The sequence below is a fragment of the Lathyrus oleraceus genome, chromosome 2 (genome assembly GCF_024323335.1).
Source record: "Lathyrus oleraceus cultivar Zhongwan6 chromosome 2, CAAS_Psat_ZW6_1.0, whole genome shotgun sequence".
NCBI lineage: Eukaryota > Viridiplantae > Streptophyta > Magnoliopsida > Fabales > Fabaceae > Lathyrus > Lathyrus oleraceus.
Window position 1 is genome coordinate 416,066,854 of NC_066580.1, and position 13,388 is coordinate 416,080,241.

Below are 13,388 nucleotides of genomic sequence, written 5' to 3' on the forward strand. Positions count from 1 at the left end.
TTAGATGTACCACTCATTTCCTTGGAATGATTCTGCAGGATTTAACAGGTGTCAACACCAAAATGCACAAAGCAATCATTGTTACCAACAAGCTTGGCAGTGGAGATGAGGTTAACATGAAAACTAGGAACGTATAGAACATGGTGTAAAGTTAAAGAAGAGGAAATGACTACACTACCAGACATGGATGCAACAATATGAGAACCATCGGGAAAATTAACACGAACAGGAATAATACTTTTGCAAATGACAGACATGGTAATATCATATGAAATATGATTAGTTGCTCTAGTATCCAAAAACCAAAGGTGGGGATTCTTACCATTAGTGGTATATGAATGAGAATGCATAACAAAATGTGAGGTAGAGATGGAGTTGGCTTGAGAATTAAGCTTGGAATGTTGGAGCAATTCAGTAATGTTGTTATATTGCTCTTGAGTGAAGCTACATGAAGATGTAGATGAACCTTGTTAAGAAGAATCAGAGATAACATTGATTGCGGAAGTAGGTTGAGGATTGATGGTATGACTCTGAGGCTTGGGATAATCATGCTTGAGGAAGCATGTTTCCATTATATGATTAGTTCTTCCACAGTGTATGCAAATATGATTCTGACATCTAGGACCAACAAAACCTTGATTCTTCCCTCTGAAAGCATTATTTCTAGGTTTTCCATTGGAGTTGCCATAATGAGCTTTAGCCTGACAAGCTACTGTAATAGGTTCCTCGATATTTGCATAAGCTTTAGCCATAACATAAGCAAAGTTGTTCAATTCCTGTTCTTGTTGAATAAGTAGGGAAAAAGCCTTATCAATGTGAGGCAAAGGGCTCATCATCATTATCTGTGACTTTGAATGAGTAAACTTCTCATTCAGTCCTTTAAGGAATCTAATAACTTGATCATGCATGCAATATTTCTTGGTAGATGCAATAGCACCACAAAAATAAGGAATTGCATATGAGCATGCAAGAATATGCATGTAGTTCTCTAATTCATCCCATAAAACTTTTAATTGAGTGAAGTAATTCGAAACATCGAGAGTACCTTGGCGAAGTTTGTAGATATCCTCTTGAATATCTAAGATGCGAAAAATATAACCGTGAGAAAAACGAAGTTGTAAATTCTGCCAAACACCTACTGCACTATCAATCCAAAGAACCAATTTTGCAATTGAATCGAAAATAGAACGTTGAATCCAAGCAAGCACAATTGTGTTACAACGGATCCATGGAGTGTAAAGAGGGTCAGATACAGGTGGTTTGACAAGAGATCCATCTATAAACTTTTCTTTGTTCTTCGAAATCAATGTGATGTGCATTGACCTAGCCCGGGTATGGTAGTTCTTGTCATCAAGAATAGGAGAAACAAGCACCAGCGCAGGGTTTCGTTTGGATGAAGATAGTATGGATTTGTAGAATTCATTGAAAATCAGTGAAATTTTAGTAAGCCATTGTTAAAGATGCAAAAAAGAGAAATAAAGGAGAAAAACTGCAAACTCACGAAGGAAAGAGGATGCAGGAGAAGCTGCAATGGAGGATATAGAAAACATGCAATTTTGTAGAGAAGAAAACAAGGAACAATGGCTATCAAAGCTTCTGAAGCTATAATACCATATCAAGATTGAAGCCTTCAATCATAGCTTTTTTGGAAGATGACAAGGAAGAAGAATAAATGATGCTAAAAGTTTGTTACAATGGTTAAAAAAGTGTAACTCTTTTATTAACCATCAGATACTTACATTGAATGAACTATATAGCTTAGTTACGATTTAAACTAATGAGCAAATAATAACTAGACACGTGTAAGCTAGTTATTGGACAAATATAATACAAATACTCCCTCCGTCTTATAAAAAGTGTCATATTTGAATAATGCACGTTCTTAAGAAAATAATTAGATTTACTTATTTTAATGATAAAATTAATAATATTTACTAAAATACCCTTATTAATTAAATTAATAAAATAGTTGAATAAAGTGAAAATTAATAAATATGAGTATAGTAATGAAAAAATAATAATAAATATTACATTTTTAAAATAAGAAAACAACTATTTTGAGACAAATAAAACGTATTTATGATACTAAAAGATTAATACTACTAATATCAATCATAAATCAATTAAACCATACAAAACTAAAAGGGAAACATCCTAATATCTGGTGTAGTGAAAATAAAAAAGCAAAAATCATAAATGAATACGATAAAAACCTATCGCTAGGGCGATGCTATGTCGGTCTTCAATTATAGTGTAATAACTTGCTATACAAGAAAGAGTTACTCTCCTCTAATTGGTGGCCACTAAAAAGAAGTGAATGAGAATGGAACCATCATCAACTATGCAAGACAAATATACGTGCATGCGATGATTGACACGCATACCAGTACCATCTACTAGTCTCCAACTCCAACCTAAAAGTCAAATGATATTAAATGTTCTAGTTGATTCCTTCCTCATCTCTCGTCGGTTCTATGCTTATATACGCATTTCAAATACTATAAATTAAAAACCTATCTCACACAAACATTACAATCCATTGATATCTTCAAAAACTAACATGTCTCAAGAAATTTGCATTCTACCATTTTACGGACAAGGCCATCTTTTACCATGCTTCCAACTATGTAACCATTTAACTTCCTCAAATTTGCATGTCACTCTTCTCATCTCCTCCAATCTCTCCACCTCCGTTCCCTCTTCTCTCCATCAACACCCTCTCTTTCAACTCACCCTAATCCCATCGCCACCTCCTTCGCCGGAACACCACCACGAGCTTGCTAGAGGACTCCAAAATATCCTCGCTAACTACCATCGTCCAACCTTACCCGTTTGTGCAATTGTCGATGCCATGATGAGCTGGTCAATCGATGTTTTCAAAGAGTTTAAAATTCCAACGGTGGCGTTCTTAACCAATGGCGCATGCTCCGCCGCTATGGAGGTCGCGGTATGGAAAGCCCAGCCGCTAGACTTGAAACCCGGCGAAATCCGCTTTCTTCCCGGCTTACCAGATGACATGGCGGTTACCTACTCAGATCTAAATCGACGTCATCACAAGCCTCCTCATCCTCATCCTCATCCTCATCCGCAGCACGGTTTTCCTCCGCCTCCGCTTGGGTTTGGCCATAGAAAGAGGGGCCCACCAAAAGATGGAGAACAGCCACCATGGCTGAATGAGACACAAGAAGCAACTGCTTTGTTGATCAACACGTGTGATGATCTGGAGCGTCCTTTTATCAACTACATCGCGAACTACGTCGGAAAACCAGTGTGGGGTGTTGGACCGCTTTTGCCAGAGCAATATTGGAAATCCTCCGGTTCAGTTCTCCACGACAGTGATTTCCGGTCGAACCGGTTATCCAGCGTGACCGAGAAAGAAGTGAACCAGTGGTTAGATTCAAAGCCACGTGGGTCAGTTTTATACGTGTCGTTCGGTACAGAGGTAGGACCGACATTAGAAGAATACGCGGAACTAGCTCAAGCAATGGAGTCATGTGAGCAACCGTTTATATGGGTAATCCAATCCGGTTCAGGTAGACCGGGTCCAGGAAAACCGGAAGCAGACGAAGGATATTTTCCTCATGGATTGGATGAAAGAGTTGGGAATAGAGGTTTGATAATACGCGGTTGGGCGCCACAGCTGTTGATACTGAGTCACAAATCAACGGGTGGATTTTTATCTCATTGTGGTTGGAATTCGACACTGGAGGCTATTGGACATGGGATTCCGATGTTGGCATGGCCTATAAGGGGTGATCAACACCATGACGCTAAGTTGGTTGTGAGTCATCTTAAGGTGGGTTACATGGTTTCTGATGATCTATCAAAAGATGTGACCAAAGATGATATAGTTATGGGAATAAAGAGGTTGATGGGTGATGGAGAAATGAAGAAGAATGCTGAAGTTCTTAGTGAAAAGTTTCGGAATGGTTTTGCAAGAAGTTCGGTGGATGCTTTAGATGATTTTAAGGATTTTATTAATAAGAGATTTGTTTAGTTAGGTTCCTTTGTTTTGTTTATTTAGATTCCTTCACTCAAGCTTCATGTGGCACTAAGACTCTAAGTATGATGCAATGTATATGAATCCTAAACTTAATTGCATTTTTAATACCGCTGTTGAATTAGCCTCTCCTTTTAAAATAGATTTTAGGCTCTCATTCAAATTGATGATATAGTGTATTTTAAATTATGGGATGATTGATTAATGATGTGAAATTATGCTAGTGGATTGTGTTTGATTTCATTTTATACTATCTCATCCCTCCGATCATTATTATAACTTCGGAACACTATTATTTAATTTAAATTTTAATCACTATTATATTTATTATAAATTTATAAGTAAAAGTTATTAATTTTTAAATTAATTAATACTTGTATTATTAATTTACTCTTAATTTAATTCAAAAATACTTTATATTGATTAATTTATCAAATATAGTTAATTATTAGTAAATTCCACTTTGATTATACATAAAATCAAAAAAACTAATTACATTTAATTAATTTTCTTAATTTATATCTACATTTTGAAATTTTCAAAACCAAATTATTAAAGTCGAGTATGATGAGCAGGATGTCGAACTTCATAATATGAAAAAGCTGGACTCTGTCATGGGATTGTTGGAAGATGACATGAATTGGTCGGACCTGGTTTCATGGGATCGCTGCTAGACGACCTGATCAAGTCGGATCCGACTTCATAAGAATGCTAGACGACCTGATCAAGTCGGATCCGACTTCATAAGAATTCTGGCAGACAACATGAACAGACACGCTTAACGGTTATAAGGTAGCTTCATGACTGCATGGGAGTTACAGAAAATGATGGAGCAGATGTTACATAATAGTAAAGAAAGACGATGATGGATGTTATCAACACCATTTAAACGGGGGATTCAAAGGAACACTCTTTAAATGGCCCTTGGAGGTATGATAGGTATAAAACGGCTTTCCATCGAGGAAGAAAGACAGACGAAAAATATTCCCTACAGACAGGACAATTGTGATCTCGTCTGACTCGCCTCAGAGAGGTTAACCGAATACTATTTATCAGGAACATTTGGTGTCTTCCGTGGGGCCTCAGTAAAACTTTCTCAGACCTCACAAAATAATACACTTCACCATAACAATATGATCTGAATCATCTCCTAGCATGAGTGAACCTCGCACCCCACCAGACATGGGACAACTCCTTACAATTATGGAGAATTTGTGCCAGCAGAACGAATCTTTGCAAGCTTATGGCGGGAACGTTCAAGGATGTGGAATTACGCTGGTACATGACTCTTCCCAGATTACGAATCAACGGTTATCAGGATCTAACTTGGAGGATGTTGCAATATTTCTCCGCCAGCAAACATAGAAAGGGGGCCACTGCCAACTTGTTCAACGTTCTCCAAGGACCCTCTAAGAATATATGGCGCGATTCAATGAAGAAACTATAAATTATCCCATCCAAATCAAGAGATGTTTGTGGGAGCCTTCCAAAATGGCCTAAAAGTCGGCCATTTCAATGAATCATTGGCATAGAAGTCGACCATTGGCATGGAAGAAGTAATGAATAGAGCAGAATGTTATGTCAAGGGGGAGGAAAGCAATATGGAGAAAAGATCCCGAGATGATAAAGAAAAGACACGGTCTAGGCATGATGGACTCGGGCCTAGGAAAGAAAATCACAAGCAGAGGTCGAGGGAAAGGTCGGCGATAAAGCCTTCCCGGAGGTCCTATGACAACTTCATCTAGAACTTTACCCCCCTCAATGCAAAACATGTTAATATTATGTGGGAAGTATGTCATTTCAAGCTAATACTGGAACCTACTCGTCCCAAGAGGGTCGATGTTCTGCTAGGAAAAGATGAGGAAGCATGGTGTGCCTATCATCGTTTGAGAGGCCACCATACTGAAGAATGTCATCAGTTAAAAAGGGAAATCGAGATCCTAATCTAAAGAGTTCGGTTGTTGTCGTATTTAAAAGAGGTTGAAGGATCGGCGGGAAAGAGAAATCCTTCTAGGAGAGAACCAAACTCAAAGAACCTCTTTGCCAAGAAGGGAAAAAACATCGAGGAAGTATGTGAGACCCAGATGGCCCACCACACACTCAACAGCATCTCAGGAGGTTTTGCTGGTGGATGTGAAACGAGCTCGGCCAAAAAAAGATACCCCCAATCAGTAATGCACGTGTCACAAAATATGTTCTCAGAAAAGGAAGAAAGACCATTCGTTATCGATTTTTCAAGATAGGATTCAGAAGGTGTACTGGCGAATGAGAATGACCCGATGGTCATAAAAGTACATATTCATGATTGGAGTGTCAAGTGGGTGTTATTCGATCCGGGCAACTCAATCGACATATTGTATTGGGATGCTTTCAAAGGCATGAACATGGATACTGTCATACGGTGAACTGACTTGGGGTGTTTTGCTTTTTATCGCAATGTCGCGGATAGCAAGAGTCGCCACCGACTTTTCTTTTATCCAATAAGGAAAGGTGGAAAAGAACAGGAAAGACCTCAATAGATTTTGGGTTCGGGAGGTACATTATACAAAGGGAAGGTATTAGCACCCTTTGTATCCATGGTTATCCATGGGCTCTTAATTGCTGGATCACTTATATTTTTGTCTGAAAAGTGTTGGTGAATTGTTTAAAATGTTTCGAAAAGAGAGTTTAACTTTGTAATGATTCTCGTATGAATGTATACAAAGTATTTATCTCGTTTGATTTTGAAAAAATAGTTTAGAAAAATATAACTTGATAATGATTCTAGTATGAATGTATACCAAGTGGTGATTTTCTAGGACTTGCAAAGTGTGAGGGGTGGAAAATGTTTTAGGTTATGATCCAGTAATTGAGAGTTATACCTTCCTAAGGTCGTTATGGGCATTTCCTATCCTTATGAGGGTAAAACTGTCCTTACTATTGAGAAGTAAGTAGTTTTATCCTTTGGATGTAAAAGGGTCATTGTAGGGTCATCGGTAGGTCATTGAAGGCAACAGTTGTAAGGATACCTTAGCATTCGAAGGGACGATCATCATTTAACCGTAGGCTACACCGAAGGGTCATCGAGGGACAAAATCATATATTCGAAGGCAACATCCGAGGGACTATGATTTATTTTAAAGGGACATGATGATTTAATCGAAGGGTCTTTGCTAAGGGTATCCCCACATTCGCGGGACATGACCGTAATACCGTAATATCGTAAGGCAATAAAGAGAGGTCCAAGATCACTTATTTAAAGGCAAAGTTTTACAATTAATTAGGGAGCCGTCATCCAGTAGGTAATTAGATTCATATTAAAACCAATACATTAAGAACAATTAAGCCATTAGGGTGGATCTTTGCCATAAAATTAATACATTAAAATCGATTGAATAATTCAGATTGAATCTCCATAAGGGTATCCCACCCATAAGGTGGAATGCCTAGCCGGCCATTTCCTTGGAAACATGTAAACCTTTACACAATTCAACACACGGATTAGAGCATCGAGATAAAATATAATTGAAAGTTGCACCATAAAATAAACACAACAATCATGAACTTAAACCACATGATGCAGAATTATAATAACATAAGATAGAACAGCCAAAAAAAAATGAAACAGCCGCTGTTCCATTCGCCCCTGCTTCGCCTAGCGAAGGCCTAGCGAGTACTCGCTACTGGCTCGCTTAGCGATGTGCTAGCGAGCGCTGCTGGTTTTTGAATATGATATCAGTACAATCTCAACCAATTTTATGCCTTATGGATCTCATTACTACAATTATACGATTAATCATTTAAGGTATGCATGGTATATACTAAAGTTCACATGCCAAGCTTAAGGTATTTCATAAATCTAATCATAAAGTCATATGCAAATTAAGAATATAAAACAATGATAGCAATGTAAACCTGTTAGCAGCTGAGTTGTGACTTCGAATCGGCAAATCGGATTGAATTGGGCGGAGGTAAAACTTGGTGTCGCCGAGTTCCTTCCAGGCTCGCCTCCAATGAGTATCAGGGTTTGCTTGCTAGGGTTCTCCTTTCGTCTTCTTCTGTTTTCGTTTTCATTACTGAAGTGCTGGTATTTATAATGCTCTTTTTTGTGACCTAATGGGCTCAGAATGAAGCCCGAAATTTTCTGTTGTCTGTCAGCTTCGCTAGGCGAGCTGGTAGCGAACGTGTAGCGAACGTTCACTAGGCGAGCGTGTAGCGAACGTTCGCTAGGCGAGCGTGTAGCGAACGTGTAGCGAACAGGCCAGTTTGGGCCATTTTCTGGATTGGGCCATTCGTGAGCTGGGCCTTTGTTCCTTTAAGATCAGTGTCATAAAAATGAGTCGGAATGCCCTGAAAAATGTCTTAAAATATTAATGGGCAAATTTTGGGGTATGACAGCTGCCCCTGTTCAATATTCTTGAACCGAGAGAGTCAGAATGGTATGTACGCCATTCGTGGTCTGGAGGTGGAAGATTATTGAACACTTAGAACGCCCCAAAAATTTGCACTTGTCAATTAGTTAGTCTTGATGGAGATGGGCTTAAAGATGCCATCTAGGAAGTTTGATGATGAGAGCTTCAGAGTGCGTCGTACGTTAGAAGATATCTGAAGTCATGGGTGTCACTGGGTCATACGCCAGACCGTATAGTGAGTCATTCATTAGGCCGTCGACTTCACTGGGGAGTTAGAATGGGTCATACGCCGCGGGAGATAACAGATCAGAATGGATCATACGCTAGATCGTATCTGAGTTGCAGAATGGGCCATCTGTTAGGCTGTATCTGACGAAAAGTAGTCGTACGCTAGACTACACCTCGGGATGTACCGTACGCTAGGTAGTATCTGAGGAATGAAGATCCGAATGGGTCGTACGCTAGACCGTATTGTTGGAGGAGTAATATGTTGTGCCGAATCAAAATGAGATAAGAATCCGAATGAGTCATACACTGCTGGGGATAAAGGATCAGAATGGATCGTACGCTAGATCGTATCTGAGTTGCGGAACGAGCCGTCCGTTAGGCTGTATCGTTACTGGGGGTGAAGGATCAGAATGGATCGTATGCTAGATCGTATCTGAGTTGTAGACTGAGCCGTCCGTTAGGCTGTACTTGATGATGAAGGGGGTAGTCATACGCCAGACTACACTTCAGAATGTACCGTACGCTAGGTAGCATTTGAGGGGATGAACCTCCAAGCGGGTCGTAAGCTAGACCGTCTCTGAGTAGCAGAACGAGCCGTCCGTTAGGATGCATCTGATAATAAAGGGGGTAGTCATACGCCAGACTACACTTCAGAAGGTACCGTACGCTAGGTAGCACCCGAGGCCTTGAAGGTCCAAATGGGTCATATGCTAGACCGTATTGGAGTTGTTGAAGGTTGGAATGGATCGTACGTTAGATCGCATCTGAGTTGAAAGAGTCATATGTTGAGCTGAATCAGAATGAACCATACGCTAGGCTATATCTGATAGTATTTGTATGTGTTGTATTTGCAATAAATGTCTGGGATGGGCTTATAGATGCCATCGTTAGGAGGATGTCGGAATGAATGTTGACATGGTGTATATCTGAAAGATGTAGTTGAATCCTGAACGTAATTGATGAGGATGTCCGTCTGAATGGACCTTTGTTTTGACTGTATCAGGGGAATAATTAACCTGAAAAATAAAGTTAGCTTCATGCCATGTCATGATGCATGAGATGTTTTATGCTTTCGAAAATAACTGCGAACGATGTATGCATGCGTATGCTGTGAAATGATGTAATGAATGAATTATGCATCTGAAAAGTCCTTCCAGAGGACTCTACTGGGGAAAATAAATCTCAATCTTCTGGTTGGGAGATACTGGTATCGATGACCCTTTCTTAGCCGGGGATGCTTGATTTTTGTCTGATGGTGGAAATATTCAACAGAAGCCTGGCTGGGGGTGGAAGAGATGACCCATTTGTCTAGTAATGCCACTCTCTTCTGGGAATGACTGGCTTTGCTGGGGAATAGGATTAGCAACGGATTCATTGGAAAGCATGATTAGACCTTCTCCTCGATCCTGAAGCCTAGTAGTAATCGCTATTTCTATTTTATGCACGCATTTTTGGTAAACATCGATCATATCCAAATGCATATATTAATTCGAATTAAATCAATGGACGTTTATGCAACCAAAACAGAGAAAGTAAAACAAAAGCATTTTTTTGAAACTAAAATTATATTGATTTCGAAAGAGGGCCTATAAACAGGCAATTTGTGTACAAGGAGACAAAAATCCTAGTAAGAGGAAATTGTCAAGAAAACAAAGAGAAAGCTATGCCGAAAACGTCCTATTGACTTTAATTCCACTACTGCCATTATGTCTTCAAGCCTCTCATCTCCTGCTGTCGGAGAGAAGTGATTAGCTTGTTCAGTCCTTTGAACTTGGATGAAGCTGTCTGAGAACGGGACATAGTCATACGCTTTGATCCCTAATTTTTGCCTGGACCGCCTTTTCAGGTTTTCAATCCACCAGGATACCCCTTTTTGCCCAAGCCGCCTTTTCAGGTTTTCGACTCGTCGGGTGTACATTTTTATATGTTTATCCCTAATTTTTGCCCGAACCCTTTTGGTTCGCCGGGATGCCCTTACTTTTGCCTAGATACGTCGACCTAGCGGGTCTCTTTTATGCGTAGTATTTTTTGACTATGTCTGCGTTCACGGGATGCGGGAAGTCTTCGCCGCCCATCGTAGCAAGTATCATGGCTCCACCAGAGAATACTTTCTTAACCACAAATGGCCCTTCGTATGTGGGAGTCCACTTGCCTCTGGGATCACCTTGTGGTAGAATGATACGCTTGACCACCAAGTCGCCAATTTGATACACCTGTCTCTTGACTCTTTTGTTAAATGCCTGGGTCATGCGCTTCTGATATATCTGTCCATGACACACAGCCGCAAGTCTCTTCTCATCGATCAAGTTTATCTGGTCGAGTCGAGTCTGAATCCATTCATCTTCATCTAAGCCCGCCTCTTTCATGATTCGTAGAGAGGGAATCTGAACTTCCACTGGTAAAACGGCTTCCATTCCGTAGACTAAAGAGAAAGGAGTTGCTCCTGTCGAAGTGCGTACTGAAGTCCGATAACCGTGAAGAGCAAACGGTAACATCTCATGCCAGTCTTTGTACGTCACCATCATCTTTTGTATGATCTTCTTGATATTCTTATTAGCAGCTTCTACAGCGCCATTCATCTTTGGTCGGTACGGAGAAGAGTTATGGTGCTTTACGTTGAACTGCGTGCAGAGTTCAGTAATCATCTTGTTGTTCAAATTAGTACCATTGTCAGTGATAATCCTTTCAGGGATACCATACCGACAAATAAGACTATTCTTGATGAACCGTGCCACCACATTCTTGGTGACAGAAGCAAATGAGGCGGCCTCTACCCACTTTGTAAAGTAATCAATAGCGACAAGGATGAAGCGATGCCCGTTAGAAGCAGTAGGTTTAATCTCTCCAATCATGTCAATGCCCCACATTGCGAAGGGCCAAGGTGCTGTGAACACATTCAATGGAGCAGGCGGCACATGTACTTTATCCGCGTAGATCTGACACTTATGGCAGATTCTGGAGTGATGGTGGCAATCAGCTTCCATGGTAGACCAATAATACCCTGATCTCAGAATCTTCTTGGCCATCGTATGTCCACTAGAATGGGTCCCAAAAATACCGTCGTGCATATCTTTCATAATCTTTTCTGCTTCCTTTTTATCCACACAGCGAAGCAAAGTCGAATCATGATTACGTTTGTATAATAATCCATTACTCAAAAAGAACTTAGCGGAGAACTTCCTCAGGAATTTTCTGTCATTGATAGATGCCTCTTCAGGGTATTCCTGAGTTTCCAAATATCTCTTTACTTCGTGGAACCAAGGTTTCTCCTCTACTCCATCAGCGTTAAGTTCATAACAATACGCTGGTTCATCTAACCGTTCAATGGCGATCATGGGAGCTTCATTGTCCCATCTGACTCTGAACATAGATGACATGGTAGCCAATGCGTCTGCCAACTGATTCTCTTCTCGTGGGATATGTTCGAATGTAATCTCTCCAAAGTATGGGATTAGTGACAACACCTTCTCTCGATAAGGGATGAGATTCGGATGTTTAGTGTCCCATTCTCCTTTGATCTGACTGATTACTAATGCTGAGTCTCCGTACACACTCAAAAACTTGACCCGCCGGTCTATAGCAGCCTTGAGTCCCAAAATACATGCTTCATACTCAGCCATATTATTGGTACAATGAAAACATAATCTAGCAGTGAAAGACGTATGACAACCCTTGGGAGAGATGATTACAACACCAACACCATTGCCCAACGCATTAGAAGATCCATCGAAAACCATAGTCCATCGGGATCCTAGTTCGGGTCCTTTATCCGGTCCAGGTTCTTCATAATCAGTAACAAGCATGACATCCTCATCTGGGAACTCAAAATTCATAGATTGGTAATCATCCACCGCCTGATGACCCAAATGATCGGCCAACACGCTTCCTTTGATTGCTTTCTGGGTAGTATACTGGATATCATACTCTGTTAAAATCATCTGCCATCTCGCTATTCTTCCGGAGAGGGCAGGTTTCTCAAATATGTATTTGATGGGATCCATCTTAGAAATCAACAAAGTGGTATGATTCAACATATACTGTCTTAGTCGGCGAGCAGCCCAGGCCAAAGCACAGCAAGTTCTCTCGAGCAGTGAGTATCTTGTTTCACAGTCGGTAAACTTTTTGCTAAGGTAGTATATGGCATGCTCTTTTCGACCAGACTCGTCATGTTGCCCCAACACACACCCCATTGAATTTTCTAACACGGTTAAATACATGATTAAAGGTCTTCCTTCAACTGGTGGCATCAGAATGGGAGGTTTTTGAAGATACTCCTTGATTTTGTCGAAAGCTTCTTGACATTCATCATTCCATCTCATCTCTTGATTTTTCCTCAGTAGTTTGAAGAGGGGTTTGCAGGTAGCAGTCAAGTGGGAGATAAATCGGGCAATATAATTCAAACGTCCCAAGAAACCTCTGACCTCTTTATCTGTACGGGGAACTGGCATTTCTTGAGTAGCCCTCACCTTAGCCGGGTCAAGCTCAATCCCTTTACCACTGACAATAAAGCCCAAGAGTTTGCCGGATCTTACTCCAAAGGTGCATTTGTTCGGGTTCAACCTCAACTTGTATTTCTTCAACCTCTCGAACAGTTTGTATAAATGATCGAGATGCTCTCCCTCAGTATGAGATCTGGCTATCATGTCATCCACATACACTTCTATTTCATGATGGATCATATCATGGAACAAAACCACCATAGCACGCTGGTACGTTGCCCCTGCATTCTTTAAACCAAATGGCATTACTTTATAACAGAACGTGCCCCA

General features: G+C 40.3%; 2 protein-coding genes across 2 annotated transcripts; one reads left to right on the forward strand and one right to left on the reverse strand.

The window, feature by feature from the left end:
* Positions 1-470: 470 nt before the first annotated feature.
* On the reverse strand, positions 471-1,319 carry LOC127123495 (uncharacterized). Its single transcript, XM_051053708.1, has one exon. It carries the CDS (start codon positions 1,317-1,319, stop codon positions 471-473), a length of 849 nt encoding a protein of 282 aa, XP_050909665.1.
* Positions 1,320-2,397: 1,078 nt separating this feature from the next.
* LOC127119830 (UDP-glucose flavonoid 3-O-glucosyltransferase 7) lies at positions 2,398-4,243 on the forward strand. The gene has a single exon (XM_051050160.1). The coding sequence runs from the start codon at positions 2,561-2,563 to the stop codon at positions 3,995-3,997; it is 1,437 nt and encodes a 478-aa protein (XP_050906117.1). The 5' UTR covers positions 2,398-2,560; the 3' UTR covers positions 3,998-4,243.
* The last annotated feature ends 9,145 nt before the right edge of the window (positions 4,244-13,388 follow it).